At 41.6% G+C, this 19,538-nt stretch overlaps 1 protein-coding gene across 1 annotated transcript; it reads left to right on the forward strand.

Annotated features, from left to right (window-relative positions):
- The first annotated feature begins 5,447 nt into the window (after positions 1-5,447).
- On the forward strand, positions 5,448-16,927 carry SEC61A1 (SEC61 translocon alpha 1 subunit). The gene is made up of 12 exons (XM_029958338.1): positions 5,448-5,718; positions 7,059-7,177; positions 7,852-7,917; positions 8,009-8,087; positions 8,894-9,025; positions 9,864-9,973; positions 10,182-10,335; positions 10,685-10,845; positions 11,501-11,698; positions 12,096-12,287; positions 13,823-13,899; positions 14,580-16,927. The coding sequence occupies exons 1-12, from the start codon at positions 5,448-5,450 to the stop codon at positions 14,764-14,766; spliced, it is 1,746 nt and encodes a 581-aa protein (XP_029814198.1). The 3' UTR covers positions 14,767-16,927.
- Positions 16,928-19,538: the final 2,611 nt, after the last annotated feature.

The raw sequence follows: 19,538 nt of genomic DNA on the forward strand, positions 1-19,538 counted from the left end.
CCACTCAAAAAGAGTCACCCACAAAGGTAATCTTCTCTATTTAAATTATAGTAGGTTTTTGAGAGGCATTTGTTACAAATCTACACGAAGTTTCATGTTGGTAAAACAGTGGAGACAAAACTGGAGTCAGAGAACATCGAAAATATAGCTGCCTGGGGACAGCCCACAGTCCAACTGCAGAAGCACTGGTCACTGGGTTAATGACACACTGAAACCCCTTTTGTTGTATGGGAAAATAAAATCCATTAGAAAAACCTATAGAGACATCTAGCTCTATGACCTAACTGCTGCAGTTGTCTTCCATACAGTGGTATATTATGGAGATAAGTAAGCATGATAAAAATGTTATAATAACCTTTAAAAGTGGGAGACTGGAAATGCAATGCTGTTTTTACTTGCAAAGTGTTTCTCATGCAAGTGTCCCTGGGAGATGTTTTATAATAAAGTTTGAACGAAATACAATAAAAATCAAATCAAAGCTCTTTCACTACATATCAAACGGAACAGTCCAGGTTACAGCTTACAAGGTTACAAGATAATTTACTTGATGAATTTCTGCTGCTACTGCTGCTCAGAATTAAAAAAAAAAAAAAAAAAAAAAGAGAAAGTAGCTCAAAAGGTAGTTTACAAACAGTTTATATTTAAAAGCTGATGTTGTCAAGAAATCAAAATTGAAAGACTCACAGAATTATTCAGCAAGCTGCAAATATCCATAAATTAAACAGAAATCAGTTCTATTCCAGGATCAAAAGCAGAATTTTGCATGTGCAGCATTTTATTTTCACGTATGCATATGATAATTACTGCATGCAAAAATGTTAATGTATTACATGTTTCATTTGCACGAAAAAGTTATGCAACTACAAGCAGAGCTCAGCCTCACTCTGTGAGCACCCCAACAAAACTGCTTCATGTACAAGTGAGGGGTGTAACTCCCTGTCACTGTGTGCACGAGGTTATTCAAATTCGATATCCGAACGTTGATTTGAAAAACAACAGCTGATGCAGAAATCCAATGTTCACGTTGTTATTTTTTTGGCTACTGTCAGAACTTTCCAAGTGGACTAAAGGGATCCAGTGTCATTTAAGATTTGCTGACTTGTAAACCAGAGAGCCTCCTCTTATTGGTATTTTTCCATTCACAAATATAGGTCCAATGTGTCTTTAGTATGAAAGGTATTTTTGCTAATGACTCATAAAGTTCTAGGTGAAATTAATGCTCTGTGCCAAAAGCTGTCTCTGTAAAGGTGTAAAGGCTCTCAGGTTAATAGGGATGATTCTAGTCCTGGCCGATTTCCACAGGGTGACTGTTCCAAGGAAGCTGGCAGTGGTTTTTATGTAAATGAGTCCATTATCAGAGCTGTATGTATCTGGTTACTAGTCTATAGGCCCTTAAGGGAAATTGGCATCAGTATTTCCAAGGCAAGCACTCTTTTTCTTAATGTTCCAAACCCTGTTGTTTGTTGGTTTTGCTTTGGGTATTTTTGTCTCTAAACAACAGTTCCAAGTTAATAGTTTGAGGATTAAAGAACAGATCATATAAGTGAAAGCTAGTTCTTAATCCCCTAGAAATATAACACGTTTGGGTTACTTAGCTCTATTATAATTTTTTTACAGAATCCAGTTAGATAAGCCACAGTAAAACAAGCAGGGCATGAAAATTAACCAACTTATGGGTTGTTTTTTCTTACATAAAAACCACGTTGAAGACTTCAGAAACCTTAAAAAAAAGCAGGAAAAGAACATGTGGGAAGCATTTAGACGGTAGAAAGACTTTAACCTTGTATTAGCTGTGGGCCTTCCAGTCTTGCTGAAATACTCACCTGTTGGTTCACCATGACCAGGTACAATTTTTAGGCTGTCAGCTGAGAACCAGCCTTTATCAATCTGTTCTGCGTTGATGCTGGGGCCAGCATTAGCCAACACTGCATCCCCTCAGGGAAGGATATAAAACCTCTTCACCCTTCTTGCATATATTTCAACCGTATTTCCTGACAATGGCAAGTATCTGCCTGACCTTGTTTGCTGATCTGCATAATTTTACCATAATTTTTATAATCTCTCCTTGTGGTATAATTTAGCAAACAGAAGGTAGCTTTATTACTGAGCTTTTTCTGAATCAATAGTGCTGCTCTCATTGCAAAACTACATGTTATGATTTGTTTCTACTTGAAATATTGAGGCTTCACCTGAAGATGCGGGATGAAATGCTGGTCCTGTTGGAGTTTTGTTGTTGTTCTTTGACAGGATCAGGGTTTAGCTGCCAACTCTTTGTGTTACACAAAGTGTGTGTTATATAGAATGCCTGTTTTATCAGAGCCAGAAATCAGGATCCTAGTTATTGAGAAAGCAGTGCTGTAATACTGCCAGCTGGGAGCACAGCTCATTAAAGGTACAGTGTTATACAGTATTTTAGATACCTTATTAAGTATTGTCATAAATGCACCGAATAAAGTGATGTTCTAGGAGCACCTGGGTGAACAAATTTGAGAAATGGGGGTGTGAGTCATAACAGGAGTTCAGGATTCAAAACATTTCATGCCAAGCGGTAGAAAGACATTCAGTTAACCTCTCATGTCCTGATAATGATGTTGGAAATGCTTTCATGCACTGCAATATTAGACTTATGGCTGGCAGGGAAGTTAAGCATACTTCTTTTGATATATTCTGCTTAATCAGTGGTTTGGGTATCTCACTTTAGATATCGAAATTGGAAATTTTTTTGCAAATAGCCATAGCTATGAAACAGCCAAATGCAGGACCTGGCACTTCACCTTGTTGAACCTCATACAATTGTCCTCTGCCCATCAGTCCAGCCTGTCCAGACCCCTCTACAGAGTCTTCTCCAGCAGATCAACACTCCCACCAAACTTACTGAGGCTGCCCTTGTCCAAATCTTTGATGAAGAAATTAAACATAACTGGCTCCAATACTGAGCCCTGGGGAACACACCACTTGTGACTGGCACACTGCCTCAGATTTCTCAGGCAAGCTGGGAGATTGTCTCCTAATTACAGACTACAAGGGAAACTCTAGCTGTGATGAAATCAGTGGAGTTGGGCTGTTGGCTTAAAGGAGCTAGCAGTTAAGTTTCTTTTAGGTTAGTAGCATTGTAAACAATTTGCTTTAGGAATGTTGTTTACTCAGGGTTTCCTGAAGGTCATCCTTATGTGTCTGTGCTCAGCTGTCATTCAGACTTATGACCTTGTTTCACTCATGCTACCACCTCTAGAGCCCATCGACCTGCATGAATAAATCAGTAAGGACATCTGACAAGCACCTGTCAAGCAGCCTGAGAGACAGCATGGGGGTGGCAGGCAAAGGGGAGGTAAAGCATGTCACAGTTGTGGTTGTTCCCTGGAATGCTCTGTCAGAGCATTGGAGATGCAGCTGCTACATTTGAGCATGATCACATGGAGCTCCCCACGTGCTGGTCTCTTCGGGGAACTCACTGAAGCGAAGTGATCTCTCACAGTATAGTTGTGCTGTGCAGAGAAAGAGGTCACAGAGATCTTCTGGAGCATCTGAGCACTCTGTGGGGCCCTGAGATCTATTTACAGGAGCTCCGTGCAGGACTATGGACTGTGTTACGTTGCACTTAACACGAGGACTTCTGGTCCTGAACGTGGCCCTTGGGCATTGATGCACTGTAGCAATTAAATAACGACTAACAAAACTTGCCTGCACTGCTGTGTACATCTCATACAAGCTGAGGGAGACATCATAAGTAAAGCAGTTCTTCCACCTTGTGGTTAGAGAGACTACTACTGGCAGAACCTGTACATCAAAAATCAGACTGCATATGAGCACTGATGTTAAACAGACCAAGCACACATTGCAGGGCCCCTCTTGCAGACTGATGCTACAGGTATTAACTAGCCACGTTTTGCAAAGTGAACATCTGTCTGCATGTATGTATTTACACACATGTGTACACACAAACAGCTTTGTAATTCCCTCTGGCGATCCCAGCCCACAGGGGCTATGAGACCTGGGTAACAGCAGCTCCTTCATCCTCCTTGGTAAGGAGAGGCCTCGACTCAGTGCAACAGCCAAACTTTGACACTCTGGTAAAACGTACTGGTGTGGGAACAAGGTGTGAGCATGTCATAGATGAGAAAAATGGGATCTCTTCAAAGAGAGATTGTAACTGATTTCTGCAAGCAATGACACTAGAATAAAAAGGAACTATTTAGAGGGAGTGAAAATATATCTGTGCTTCTCTCCCCATTTCTTCTCTCTGCCTCTATTTTCTGCTTTTTACCTCTGGCTATTGAAGCAATCATGTAGTCTTCACTGTTTGCATCAGGGTGCAAATTCAGCACAATTGGGTCCAGCATCTGTAGTCAGTTGCCATGAAGCAAAACTTGATTTTTAAAGCAGTAATTAAACATCAGTTTTGCACTAATGCAATAGAGGTATATTGAGACATATAATTTTGCAGTAAATGCTGAAGATTTGCACTGTGTGAAACAGTGGAACACACTGGCTAATAAACTTCAGTGCCAGTAAATGAATACTAATGTTTTTAATGGTCCTAAATTACATTATTTCTGAAGCAGGATTAGCTTGGTTATATAAGAGGGACTGATTTGGTTCAAAGAAGAATAGCAAAACATGAAAAGAACAGGCTGTTTAAAATCTACGTCTGCTTCTCAGATGTTTGTGTTCTCTAAAGAGGCAGTTTATAAATTACATGCTATCCTCCTCCTCCTCCTCATCATCATTCCAGTTGTACCAGCTGGCACCACTCTACATGGAGTCCTCTTGCAGTAGTAGGTCTTTCCAAAACAGTATAAAAATCAGCCCTAGTGTATAAAATTCCATTTTTGTCACACAGGCTGCAGTTGGCTGCCAAAATAGTACTCTAAGATAAACTGTCAAAATCACAAGTCATATCAGGCCAAAATTTGACTCGGTGTCTCACATGGCTTTACTGTAATAATGCCCCAAGAACTGTATCTTCAGTTTCTTTTGCTCTTCAGTTCTGCAGAGTGATACCTGATTATTTAAAGGAGCTGAACTTGTCTCTTCTCTATGTAGTTTTCTACTGCAGTTGGCAAAACAGTTTCCATTGACCACAGAGAGTCCAGACAACTATCTACATACCTGACTTCTAAACCGGCTAAAAGCAGATGAGCCATTTAGGTGAAGGCACATCAGCCTTTCTACCATCTGATATGTGACACCAGGAGGTCACCGGTGTTGGGGGAGAGGGCGGGGCGCGCAAGGAGGTTCTTACGGGAGAGAAAGACCTGAAATGTTCTGCTGTGAAAATACAAAACCAGAAAACAAATGTTGTGTTTATTTATTTATTCACTTGTTTATCCATACATCAGTTGAAATCTCTTAAAGCAGCCCTACGAATTCTGGTAACTAAACGACGCGTCCCTCCACACAACCCACGTCCCCAAGGACGCTCAGGAACCACGGTCTCCCACGGCGCCATGATGGCGGTTGGGTGGGGCTGGACTACAACTCCCAGCAAGCCGCGCGACAACCTCGAGCCCACCCCGCGGGGGTGTCATTCGCTGTGGCCGCAGTGCATGATGGGAGTTGTAGGCGCACCGCGACGGGGTGGGCGGTGTCGCGTGCGCGCGTGCGCGGCGGCGGCGGCGGGACGCGGCGCGTGGCAGGAAGCGGAAGGGGGCGGGTGCGCTCGGAGCCTGACGTGTCCCTCCCGCGGCCGCCGCTCGCTGCTGCGCCGGGGCGCCATGGGCTAGTGAGTAACCGGGGCTAGCGGGGGGGCCCCTTTACCGGGGCTCCGTGGGGCGCCGGGCGGGGGGCGACAACAGGGCGTGCGGACAGTGTGGGTCCCTCTCGCAACAACGGAGCTCGCCCGCGGCGCGCCCCCCTCACGGGCACCGCGCTGGCCCGTTCCCCCCGCGCCCCCCACAGCCACCGCGCTGAGAGGTTGGCGGACCCCTCCGGTTGGCGGCTCCGCTGGGTTGTTGCTTCTCCCCTCCCGGGGATGGCAGCTGATCCCGGGGAAGGAGCTCACGTTGTGTGCCGTGCCAGGCTGAGGTGCCGGGTGCGGTGCCGGGGCGGGGGTGTCACCTCGGGCAGGGGGCACAGCGCTGCCAGGGGCACTGCCAGAGTAAACGATAAACTGTGTCTGCAGCCCGGAGTGATCCGAGTCACTGGGAGGCTGCAGAGTCCCTCACCTCGAGGAAAAGCTGCTTGAAAAGCGTCGTAGCCGACTGGAATATTGTTGTAGATGTAGGGCAGAATCTTGGTTTGCTTTAAGTTGAAAACCACGATCCAATGTAACCTTTCAGGCATAATCACTTGAAAATAAGTGTACATCTTTTGTGGGCTGGTCTTAAAGTGTTACCAAGTTGCCACCGGAGTTGCAGCCTGCCATGAAGAAGTGGAAGCCACCAGTAGTTTCGGTTCTTCTCTGCTGTCGTGTCTTTTTAGTTCAAATCAGTCCAAAATATGAGTGCAGTCTTAGATGTGTCTTAACCAGGCTACCATTAACTCTGTTTAAAATCAGATCTCTCTGCTCATGGGAGAATTGTGACTTTGCAAGTACCTTCTTCATTTATAGGCTTATTCTAAGACAGACTTTTCTGATCTAAGGATGTGTCCTTTTGGCTGGGAGAGAATCATGGCACAAGACGTTCTATAAAGTAACTACAATTGATGCTTGTGAACAGTGTGTAGGAATTTTTAAACTGTGTGGCCCACAAGTAATATATATATACAATATCCGAGGTACTTTTTTCTCAAATATCAGGCTCAGGGAGAAGCTACTATGAAGTAAAAGTTTCAAGGGTATTGATAAACTCATGCAAAGCAATGACCAGGGTTTTTTGGTGCTGTCAACCTATACAGTGAAATAGGAAAGCTCTTGACTTTTTTTTGTAGTTCTTTTTCCAGTTCATACTGTACTTAAAATGTACTAGCTGAATCTCTGCCTATCTAGAACAGATAAGAATTTAGTAATACAAAAAACTCAAACCACAAACCAACCAGTCAACAGAAGATCCCCAAAACTGGGCTTTTTAATATGTAATGTACGTGTCCAAGTTGAATTTTGCTTGAGCTTTTCCCAGTATTCCTTGTATCTCTGTGTTCACTTTGTCTTTTGACTAATTTCCATACAGTAAAATTTCTTGAAGTGATCAAGCCCTTCTGCGTTATCTTACCTGAAATCCAAAAGCCAGAACGGAAGGTAAGTTAATAAAATTTTCTTCATAGGTTTGTATTTGTGTATTGTAAAATGTTTACAGGTTGCATTTGTGGGATTTGGGGTTTCTTCTCCCTGCTGGGAGAAGGGCAGGTTTTGGCACAATTGTTTTTAGTGAAGTGCTTATCTGGTGCATCCTGTGTTGTGGATGGGGCTGTACAAGAATATATTTGCTGGTAAGTGCAGTTGTGCAGATTTGGTTATGCCACAGCACTGTGTGGTGAGATGTTGGAAGCAGTACAGAGTGTAAACTAGAGTGGGTTAAAACAGCAATACTTGAAAATCTTTTCTTCATAAGTTCTAATCTAAGATTATTTGCTAAAATAAGCTGCTCTGTATTATTGTTTCTTTCTCATCCTAAACTCTTTCTAATAAAAATGTAAGACTTGTTTCTGTGGAAGGACTAGAATTACCTTCCATTGACATAAGCTTGTTTATTTGGATTAAATTTTCAATAAAGCTTTGTAATTTTCCTTGGTCTTATGTGGGATAAAAGGGATGAACTGTAAGTTATTTTCTTTAGGATGTCCTGTACTTTGTCCCTTCACAAGAAAATCAGATGTGCTACTCTGAAAGTTTGCTTGATTGACTAGGTCTTGTTATCTTGACAGCTTTATCATCTGGTGTTGGATTTTGGTTTTGTGTTTTTTTCCCTTTAGATTCAGTTTAAGGAAAAGGTACTATGGACAGCTATCACACTCTTCATCTTCCTAGTATGCTGCCAGGTATGTTTCCTTCTCCTGTTTTTAAGGAAGAGCTGAAACGTTTTAAAGCATGCTATGAAGTCTCTGATTTAATCTCTGCTTGGAAATGCAGATCCCCTTGTTTGGCATCATGTCATCAGACTCGGCAGATCCTTTCTACTGGATGAGAGTGATTTTGGCATCAAATAGAGGTATGGTCAGTCTTTCAGGAGGGCATTTTTTTTTAGCTTGAATGAAAATGGTTTTGGACTTGTTCTTACGTTGCACTCTATTTTAATGAAGATAAAAAACTGAAGTAGAGAGGGAAAAGTAATTCTTTATATTCTGTAAAATCATAAACCGGTGTGGCATTGGGAAAGGCACAGCTTACAAAATGAGTTTATGGTTGGCTGTGTGCACTCTATTATATGCATAAAACCTGAGCATTTTTTGAGGGAAATGGTTAGGGAAGAGACAGTTCCTAGTTACCTGCATTGCTGCTGTTGCAATCTTCTGTAAATATTCCAAGGTTTGTGATTTGTGTTTCAAATCATATTATACGTGTGCTGTGGTTTCCTGGGTGACATCTTTGAGTCTGTCTCACAGAAGATTGAAATGCACTGTAGTTTATATAGATTTCAGTTTCTTGAGGAAACTTTCTGATGCAGGTATGGATTAAGAATGGTGGCAGTTTCCTGAGTTCACTTTGTCATTCTTTATTATTTGGGCTGTCTTATCAGTCTATGTCATACCTTGTTTTATGCAGACTAAATCTGTTCTTGACAGCAAAAGTCTTTTTCAGTGGATGTAATTTTTGAGGTACTGAGCAGTACTGCATACAAGACTGACTTCTAACAAGCTTATGTTATCATTGATACCTTTTACATATATGGAAATTTGGAGTTTTAGATCTTCTCCATCATGATGTAAAGCATGGGAAAAAAAAACTTTGAACTTCAAAAGTACCTGGTATGGTACACCCCAGTATTTTCTTTCATTGCTCTTCTGTGTCTGGCAGGCACGTTGATGGAACTGGGCATTTCACCCATTGTCACTTCTGGGCTCATCATGCAGCTCTTGGCAGGTGCTAAGATAATTGAAGTTGGTGACACCCCAAAAGACAGAGCTCTCTTCAACGGAGCCCAGAAATGTGAGTAACAGCTCATATTGTGGTTTAGAGTTTCTGTCCCCAGCAGTAGAAAGTGTAAATTTAATGTGTGATGAATGGTGGAGTCAGAAACGTGGTTTTCTGTTGTGCTGTGTTCATGTTCTGCTACAGATGTCTGTACTTCATCAATCTTTTACTGACTGCTCTCTGGCTTGTTGGCTGTTAAGATTCAGAAAGGTGTGAAAAGGAAAAGTATCTGTGCAATTGGCTTTGCTGCTGTAGTCTCCCTGGATAAGCAAAGCGATATATAGACTGTGGGGACTCAACTTTTGAACTGTGATGGTCAGCATTAACCTAAAAAAAGTTCATGGTGATTAAGATGTTTGTTGTAGCTCTTTATACTTTGCAGTTTCAAGCATGGTTCTTTCTCAGCAATAAGGGGTCTCTGTGCTCAGTTGATAATGACTTTTAGAAAAAAATGAGTGTTCTTTAGCTATTTAATGCTGTACCACACTTCTAACTGATCTGTTTACTGGAAAATAGAATCATAAATTGCTAAGGGAGTATCTTAACACCCTCAGAGTTTTCAGTATCTAAAGCAGTCTTTGGTAACCAAACCCACTTGCTTCTCAGGATATTTGTTTCTGGTTTTTTTGTGTATTTCTATTTTCTGTGCCAGATTTCAGATCACAAACTTAACTTGTCCTTGATTTTAAATATCTTGTGACTTCTGCATCCCTTCCCAACTGTTGTGGTTTAACTCTGGCTGGCAACTAAGTATCACACGAGACACTTGCTCACTCTCCCTCTAGTGGGACACTGATTGCCCTGTGTCATAAACTCCAGAACAAATACATACTTTTTTCTTTTTATTCTGCAGTGTTTGGAATGATCATTACCATCGGACAGTCTATTGTCTATGTAATGACTGGAATGTACGGAGACCCATCGGAGATGGGTGCTGGTATCTGCCTGCTTATCACAATCCAGGTAATTTCTAGTCTTCTCTACTTACTCTTCCCCTGAAAGGGCCAAAAAATCAGCCTTATGGACAGCTTGCCCCACATGCAGAGGAAAAAAAAGGATCCAAGTGTATCATCTTCTTCATATGGTCTTTTCTTATCTTTTAATATGTGTCATTTTTTTAACAAAATGAGAAAGGCATGAAACTAATGCTGTGTTCCTTTTTCTGCTGCAGCTTTTTGTTGCTGGATTGATAGTTCTGCTCTTGGATGAGCTCCTCCAGAAAGGATATGGTCTTGGTTCCGGCATCTCTCTCTTTATTGCTACCAATATCTGTGAGACTATTGTGTGGAAAGCATTCAGCCCCACCACTGTGAACACAGGGCGAGGTAATGTGGTGTAGACCATGTTCTTTACAAAAATTTTGTACAAAAAGGCAATATCTTTTTTTTTTTTCCCACTGTGTTAGCAGAATGGCAAATGCTGTTACTGGCATCTGAGCTGTGCAGTTGACATGTAGTGAATCTTGCTAAGGCAGCAAGTGCTGCTGTGCAAAGTCCAAACACAAAGACATTTCCTTCTCAATTTATGGTATCGCACAAGATATTTACTGAACTTGAATTGGAGAAATCCCATTCTGAATCCTGTAGTACCAAAGTATCCCTAATGGAACAAAGCACTGAAATGTGGAGATAATCACAGCTCACCTCTAATTTGTTTTTCCTTTTCTTTTCGAAGGCATGGAATTTGAGGGAGCCATCATTGCTCTGTTTCATCTTCTGGCTACTCGTACAGACAAAGTCAGAGCTCTTCGTGAGGCCTTTTACCGTCAGAATCTCCCCAACCTCATGAACCTGATCGCCACCATCTTCGTCTTTGCCATTGTAATTTATTTCCAGGTCAGTTGGAGTGACAGGGGTTGTAAAACTGTATGGAAGTAGGTCCACTTCCTTCTGCATTTCACTTCTATATTTTCACAAGACTAATTTTTTTTACCTGCAACATCTGGTTGTTCATTATGCTCTGCCTTTTCTTAATCAGTTCCCACACTTGCTGTAGCCACACAAAAGACTTGAGACCTACTTTGGTCTCTGAAAAAAGAAACCAAAAAACAAAGAAAAACCTGGATGAAAATGCACGTGTGATATTGTCTAACCCAGCTGCTATTGCTTTTTACTGGAGAATACTTTAAAGTCTCTAGGCCTGTGTGTCTCTTACTGTTTGTTGCAGCAAATATATCTGTTGAAGAATACTGGAAGTTTTAATGTTTCTTTTCCTGGATACTTTTGTTCAGTCTTCTTGTAGACAGAAGAAGAAATCTAAAGTTTCATCTTTCATCCCTTTTTATGTGTGTGTGTTTAGACAATCCTGCAGGATTGCAGGCCCTTTGCAGAAGAGTTCCCCTGGAAGCCCTCTGGAAGGAGTATGTCTACTTGCACAAAATGATTGCAGCTTTTTTCTGTTGCTGTCAAGACCTTGCACTTGTAGTTTATGGCCTTTGATATGGGTTCATGCCCAGATGTAATAGGGGATTTTCTTTTGAAAACTTTTCAGGGCTTCAGAGTGGATCTTCCTATCAAATCTGCTCGCTACCGTGGCCAGTACAACACCTACCCTATCAAGTTGTTCTACACTTCCAACATTCCCATCATTCTTCAGTCTGCCCTGGTGTCAAACTTGTATGTCATCTCCCAGATGCTCTCTGCCCGCTTCAGTGGCAACTTACTGGTCAGCCTGCTGGGCACTTGGTCTGTGAGTATCCCTTCTAATCTTGCATACAGCTTTATAAAGCACCATTAAAATGTGTGGTCTCTGAATATTAGGATGTGCTTCTGCAGGTGGTCATGCACACTAAACTCCTAAATTAGTAGTTTGTTTAAGTTAATGGTAGTGTATGAGACCTGCTGTGATGAATGTAGAAGTTAGGTTTTCATTTATCTTTTTCCTTGGGCTGTTCTTTGCTGTCAGAAGTATTTTTTCTGTTCATTATTGCATTTCTGCTTAGACAAACTACTTGTGATAGTTGAGTCTGTGTGTGCTGCTGCAGTACTAATGATACACAGTGGCACAAAGGTGATACAAACCCAGGCTTAGCTTAATGTCTAAGAAATAGTGAGAAGGTTGGTGACTGCTTTCTTCCTTCTTCCAGGACACATCATCTGGAGGCCCTGCTCGTGCTTATCCAGTTGGTGGACTCTGTTACTATCTGTCACCTCCAGAGTCCTTTTCTTCAGTGTTGGAAGACCCTGTACATGCAGTTGTTTATATTGTATTTATGTTGGGCTCCTGTGCTTTCTTCTCTAAGACGTGGATTGAAGTCTCTGGCTCCTCTGCCAAAGATGTAAGTTTAAAATGGCAAATTATGTCAGCTTACCTGATGAAAACAGGTGGAATGTTGCAAGAATAAGACTTTCTGCTGAAATAGCTGTTCTGCTGATAATATTGTTGGTATAAACAGGGACTGTGTCTTTCTTGTAAGTGGGGAGGATGGTTTCTTTACTGCTTTTTCAAAAGCAACATCAAAACTCAAATAGTTGCTTTCCACTGGCATTAGGGAATTTAGAACTTAGAAACATCTGATCAGTGTGAGAACAGGCAAGGTAACAGGAGAGGTAGAACTCCTTCAGTGCCACATGGCAGGTGCACCATGTAGAAGGCAGTTGCCACTTAAGAACTTGCAGGTAAAGCTCAAATAGCCAATGGGATAGAGAGTTCTGAGCTTCTTCTGTGGGAAGATTAACTACAGGTTTTTATTTTTATCTTGAGAGTGCTGATAATGGAGAATGTAGTGCAGTGCATTAATGTGCCTGAGCCTAGCTTCTCACAATTTCCATTTGCTACAGGATATTTAGTATTCAGGAACTATATCACTCTGAAATTAGAATTGGAAAACAAGACTGAAAATAGCTGTCATCGTGGTGTGTTTGTATTGTGTGGTTTTGTGTAGGAAATCAAGTTTGGCAGCCATATGGAATGGTTTAATCCATTCTTTAACAAATATGTAATAGTTGCACAGTTACTGTAACAGCACGAGCACTCTTGTTTTGGACTTGCATCTTGCTGCTTGTCAAGGCATACAGGGATGCACTTGCAGCCATGTATAGTCAGGTTTTTATTTCAGAATAAGCCAATGTACATTTTTTAACACTTTAATATACTTCCCTGATACTAAGTAAAATTATTTTAAGTTCATGTAAACAAGGTTTTCCACTATATAGTGGAAAACTGGCAGCTTATTCATCTGAAAGTGCGTTTTTTCAGTACATGGAATCAGTGACAAACACCTTCAGAAATTCCCCTGCTAGATTTTGTTACCTGCAGTTGTCAGTAAAATGTTTGCAGGGTTCCACTGTAACCCTGTATAATTGCAGAAATCCAATTTAAGAATAATGTTTCAAGAAAGGTTTATAAAGTCTAGTTTCTAGTATGGCCCCACAAATAGCTCCACTGAATGTGGAAGCTGAAACTGAGTAGACACTTCATAGAATGGTTTCACTAACATCTACTAGACCCTATTCAGGACCCTATTCAGGAGAAGAGTAAGTGGCAAAACACGGATTGAATTATATGTATGAGAGCCTACCAATGTCCAAATTTTGCTCTTCTCAATAGCACTGGAATTATCGAAAAAGCTTTGTGTAATTTAACAGGTAGAAAAGTGCCTGTGACTACAATCAGTCTGAAGTTCAAATAGTGGCTATTTTAAGCTCAGATGAATAATGCAGAAAATAATCCAACCCCCGAAACAATACAAAAAAAAGCCCAAGCCCACCACCATTTACTGCAGTGTCTTTGTTCTGTTTCCTCATAGTACTGCATTCCCTGACCCTGACAAATGGCACTAAACTTACTTGCTCCATTCCTGATTCAATACAGGTTGCCAAGCAATTGAAAGAACAACAAATGGTAATGCGAGGCCACAGAGAAACTTCAATGGTACATGAACTCAACAGGTGAGCTACACATTTCTCTGGCTGTTTATGCGAAGTGTTATGGGCAAACACGTGGCAAATTTTGCTCTGACTTCTATTTTCTAGATCCTAGAACACAGATATTCTTTCAGCTTCAATGTTACATGCATGAGGCATAGAATATTGTCTCATTAATGGAAGATTTGTGCAGTACAGCTTATTCTTACCTTACAGTTAGAATTAGCCTTAAGTTCCGGAGCTTGTATTTTCCTGTTGTTAAATTTTTTCATTTATATAATTTTTTCAGGGTAGCCACAAGCTTAATCACTGTGCTTAGTTGCACGGTAGACTGTAATTAATACCTTTTCCCTTAGCATAACATTCTTTTCCCCTCCAGTCAGGTTGAGCTTTTCATTTCCTCACCCAGTGTACTGGCATTGTTGCATGTTCCTTACCTTGGACTGTAGACTCATAAGAGAAGAAAGTATTTTCCCCTTGACTTTTTTTCCATTCATGTAGTTTCACTCTTGTTTTCTTAACCCCCTGGTTAGGTTATCTCTGTAGTGGTCTTTCTGTTCTCAGTGGGATTGCTTTTCTAGAAAAATCCTGCCTCTGCTATAGTTACTTTCCATAGATTCCATGTGTGACTAACCCTCTGTATTTGTAACTATCCTGAACAAACTCTAATGGCCCCTTTTCTGTTCTTGTTTCGTGTTTTGCAGGTACATCCCCACAGCTGCTGCCTTTGGTGGGCTCTGTATCGGTGCCCTCTCTGTGCTGGCAGACTTCCTGGGGGCAATTGGGTCTGGAACTGGAATTTTGCTTGCTGTCACTATCATTTATCAGTACTTTGAAATTTTTGTAAAGGAACAGAGTGAAGTTGGCAGTATGGGAGCTCTTCTTTTCTAAACCTAGCTTCTCATGGACCCAGGAAAGAGGGGAGGGACATTCTCAAAAGGGTAGCCAGTCAGGTGAAAAGAAGTATCATAAACTTGATAAGGTTGTTCTATAGAAACACATATTTTAATAATGTTTCCAAAGCACATTCCCTTATGTTCAAACTTTTCTAGCATACGGTTTGCATTTTATAAATTGATGAGGAAAATGTGCAAAAAATTTTTTCTTAAGAAAATTATTTTTTAATTATGTGTTAGGAGAGTCAGCTTTCTGACTTGGATTTAGTTCAACAATTCTTGGGATTTTTTTGAGCCCCTTTCAAATTTAGTAACCAGAAGCCTTTGCAGGTTTTAATAAATGTTTGTTAAATGAATGTTTGGAAGGGATTTTTTCCATTTAACTTGGTTTTGCAGCTCCTTTGCAGTAATGGTGAGAAAAATCTCTCCATCTAATGCTCAAGTTTCCATGATTATGGTTGTAAGCACAAACAGTGTTTAATGTGTTTGGATATTTTTTCAGTATGGCAGATTTGGAAGGCAGTTGTTTCTTTTTACTAAATGATATCTCTAATTCCAAATGTCTTGTAATTACTACACTAGACCTTGTTAGATGTTGAATATTGGCTTGAGACTGTTGTCAAGTTTCTGAATAAGAAAGGAATGTGTCCTTTCCCACCACCTCTCCTCCATAAGCAGAAAACTCAGGTCAATCTCGATTCTGCCAGAGCCTGTGCCTAAGAGTTGCTGCTTTGAAACTTGGTCAAACTGGCAGCTTTGTAAAGCCTTCTACTTAGTTTTCATTGCCATTAGTGGCAGTACTGCTGGTTCTGATGCTGGCTGAAAAAAATGGGTGTTATGGCTGCATAGATGCAAATCTGCTTGTGCTCTTTGCTAGAGCACAGTTTCTCTCCTTCATAATGAATTCTGGTCTTGTAGCGATCGGGATGTTATCTGACTACTCATATCTAGTGAATTTTGAGTCTCATTACCACAAAGGACTGTGGAAAGAATGTATGTTACTTGTCTGTTTCTATAGATCTAAATATGAGACCCTTGCCAGATAACCCCACTAAGGGGCTTATGTAGAGGGCTTTTCCATCCTGTAATCTCATGGATTTGAGTGGTACATAGAAAAATACTTTCTCAGAAGGTATTGGGGCTTCTCCTTTTTTTGAAGATCACACCTTCAAATTGGGGAGATTACAGCAAAGGCTTTAATGGACCAGAATAATACTTAATTTTCCATTTAAATTTAGATTGTCACTAATCAGGTGCCTAGGACCAAATGCAAATATTTGTGTACGAGTCTTGTAAATACACTTTTCCTCAATCAGTATTTGACAACATGGAAACCAAAATGAGGAGTTGTAACGCTGGGATGTTTCTCTACACTGCATCAACATGCCTTCTGTGCGTTTTTGCATGTTGGGCTGACAGTATATTATGAGTCACTGCTCCTGCTGGGAGTGGTGGGACTATTATGGACCCAAGGAGCACAGATGACATTCAGAAGCCCTTATTAATGCCCTGAGCTCAGGTACCAAATGCCTGAGGAATCTGCAAATGTGGAATGAGACGCACCTATCAACAAAAGTCAAACTCCTGGGGTGAGGATCACAAATGGAAAAGGAATAAAAGTATTGGGATAAAGGATCCATGAAATTCTCACTATCAGCCATTCACTGTTACTTCACACTACGTTCTATCATTTTTCTGTTTTTCATAAAGTACTGGTGCACCACAGCACAACTGTGATGTGACATGGGGACAGTTAAAGAGTGACTTTAAAAGGAGAGGGAAGGAGCGTGGTGTGGTTCTGTTTTGGGTATTTTTGTTGTTGTTGTTTTTCCAGGAAGCCCAATGCAAACTTTGTTTTGATATAAAAGACTCCACTTTTTGGGCATGAAGCTCTGGCTGGGCTGGAGCTGTACTTGTATTTTTGGTCATATCATCTATTTGAACTGGTTGCAGTTTAGACTGTTCTCTCTTCAGTGTCTAAGCAGCACTTGTTCTGTGCATCTGTATTTTTGTTGTCTAGTGGTAAAATCTTTGTCTACTATGAGGCAGCTATGTCCTCAAAGCAGGACCTTCTGGTCATACAGTGGATGTTCACAAAAAGAAATAATGCCTAAAAATCTGCTTTATAATGAAATAAAGTGCATCTTTGGAGCTAATGCTTAGTTTGTTGGGTTTTTTTTCTGAGTTGCAATTCAAAAGGCGCTGCACAAGTAAATAGTGGGAGAGTGGGGCCATGATGTATCAGTTTAACAAAAACTGTTTCCGTTGGAGATACAGTGCCAGTCATTTTGTAGCATGATAGTAGTAATAGGATGTTAATTGAAACAATGCAAAGCTGCTGATATTCCCAGTATGCCCTCTGAGTTCCTAAACTTGGAGTAAGGGAAAATTTTTACTTCCCAGTACTTGAAAGCAAATTTGCTTAAAACAGTGGTACTGGATGCAAGAAGTTCAGCCAAGATTTTGGTTGTCATTCTAAACAGCAGCTTGATTTCTCCCTTGCTGTTTCATTTTTCACCGGGAAACTTGCATTAATAACTGTGGTTGCTGTAGGAACATTATGTCATCACACATGATCACAGAACTAATTGGGGTCACTGTGGATGTGATGAGTTACCTGCAAGAGCTGGGGGAGACACCAACACCAGGGCAAAGCCTGAGATCCTCTTTCTGCTGGTGGCATTTTAAGTGCAAAATTCTTGGCATGTCCTTTTCTTCTGCACTGCAGGTTTCCTGCAAAAGCTTTTCCTGTAGCATTTAACTGCTGGGTGTTTGATTTTTGTCCCTTTTGCCGTTATTCAGGAAGCCTTAAAAATCATCTGTTTTATTCTAGTTCACTTACTCCTAGGGCCCATCTCCATATAATTTTGAGATGGCAAAGAAATGGACTTTTTTTCCTGATTTCTCAAGCATTTTGTTTGTTGTTGTTCTTTATATTTTTAAATAAATAAATAAATAACTTTTGGCTGCAACTTTAAAGGTTGTTGCTTTACTCTAAGCATTATATGGCTGTGCTCCCATGATTTCTCTAGGGGGTAACCCTGTCCTTCTACTGTAAACAGACTGATTTGTGAAGCAGATTTCTCAACCAGCTTTCAGTAAAGGAGGAAGCCAAGTGGCTTGATAGCTGCTTTCCCTAATTGTCCCCCCTTGCAGCAAGGAATAACAAGCTTTAGGTGGCCTTCAGTTTTACCGCAGCTCTGAGGAGTCTCTCACAGGTTCCTGTGAGCTGCTTGTTTACAGACGTGGTGGGACATGCTGCGAGGTCTGCAATGAACCTGGACTAGTGAACCTGCTCCCTGGACTAGTGAACGTGCTCCCTGGACTAGTGAACGTGCTCCCGCAGTGTCGCTGGTGCTGACGGCAGGCTGGAATCCTTCTCGCAGCGAGTCTGTCCAGCTCCGTGCTGGCTGCGGGGTGCAGAAGGGGGCTGTCGGTGAAAGCGTGCAGGGGGGGACAGCAGTGACAGCTCTGACACTCCGGTTCGCTCGGTATTTCGGCCGGTCCTCGGCTCCTCTGCCAGCTTTCTGCCAGGAAAGCCCAGCCTTCGCCGGCTGCCTGCCCGAAAAGGTCGCGGTTTGAAGCGCGGCCAGGGACGAGCGGCTCCGCCGGCCCCGGCCCGCAGGTGTTCAAACAACGCCGGCTCGTCGGGGGGGCTGCGGCTGCCAAAAACCGCCCCGGAGGACAGAGCCTGGCATGGGGAGCATCTGCCCGCCGGGTGGCAATGTTACACTGCGATTCCAGGCACCAGCTCCGAGGCAGTTTGGATTAGGGAAATGCACGTTAAATTCCTTCCAAATGTGTGTTCTTTCTTTTCCTTCCCTGCTACGCCGATGGGCGTCGTACAAAGTAAGAAGTTGGGAGCGGAGTTCGCCAATATTTATTTGTATTTCCTAGAGCTGGGGGCAGGATTGAGGTTGTTTTAAGCTGAAATGCTGAAAATAATCTTTTAGGGAGTTCATAACATTTATAATATTTTCTAACATTTTTCAAGCATGCTAGGTGTCAAGGGGCAGTTGCTGTTACAGCCTTTTAGTCTGCCACTTAAGCCTAGGCTGAGACAGTCCATGGGATTGGAAAAAAGACAAAAAAAAGAAGCATTTAAAAGGAAAATCAATATTCTAAGCTGGGGACCTAATTAGGCAGCTAGACTTTAAGCTGCTGGTTTATAATATGCCACTGGATGGATCTGCTAAAATTGAAACTCTTCTGTGGGCCAAGTTGTAGCAATCCTCTGGCTATTGCCAACGTGATGCCAGCCAAGCTGGCAGTGCTTGGCAGAAAGGAAATACCCTGACAATTGGCACCTCCTTTGGCAGCTGTATCAGAGGGGTTGGAGACTGAATGAGCACAGGCATGATATACTTTGTCATCACAGAGGGGGCTGTCAAGGTCAGAGATGAGATGCCAGCTCTGAGATATTTCTTGTTGGAGAACAAGAAGACTGGGCCAGTCAATTTTCCAGTAATAGGAATACCTGAGAGCTTAAAACAGAGGGAACAAATAAAACAAGAGAACAGCAAAGATAATTTTTTTAAGAAGCTGTTTCAGACATTTTTATATTGCTTTGGAGAAAATCAGGATGCATGGCATATATACAAAACCCCAGATTCCCCTTCTTAGATATTAAGGCTAAAGTGGATGGTTCCAAAACTGGTATGAGCTGGGGCCTGGGAGAATATTAGCTATCTGAAATCTCAGATGAGTATTTTCCACTTTAATCTTCAGTGTGTCTGAAGCCCTCTGATGTTCTTACAGCTCTGATGT

The sequence above is a fragment of the Manacus vitellinus genome, unplaced genomic scaffold (genome assembly GCF_001715985.3).
Source record: "Manacus vitellinus isolate BGI_N305 unplaced genomic scaffold, ASM171598v3 scaffold_14_pilon, whole genome shotgun sequence".
Lineage (NCBI taxonomy): Eukaryota > Metazoa > Chordata > Aves > Passeriformes > Pipridae > Manacus > Manacus vitellinus.

Excerpts from the sequence above, each read along its gene's own strand:
- SEC61A1 (XM_029958338.1), top strand. The coding sequence starts at position 5,448 with ATGATGGCGGTTGGGTGGGGCTGGACTACAACTCCCAGCAAGCCGCGC. Across the intron at positions 11,699-12,095 it reads GCCTGCTGGGCACTTGGTCT|GACACATCATCTGGAGGCCC; the intron begins GTGAGTATCCCT and ends TCCTTCTTCCAG. Across the intron at positions 12,288-13,822 it reads CTGGCTCCTCTGCCAAAGAT|GTTGCCAAGCAATTGAAAGA; the intron begins GTAAGTTTAAAA and ends GATTCAATACAG.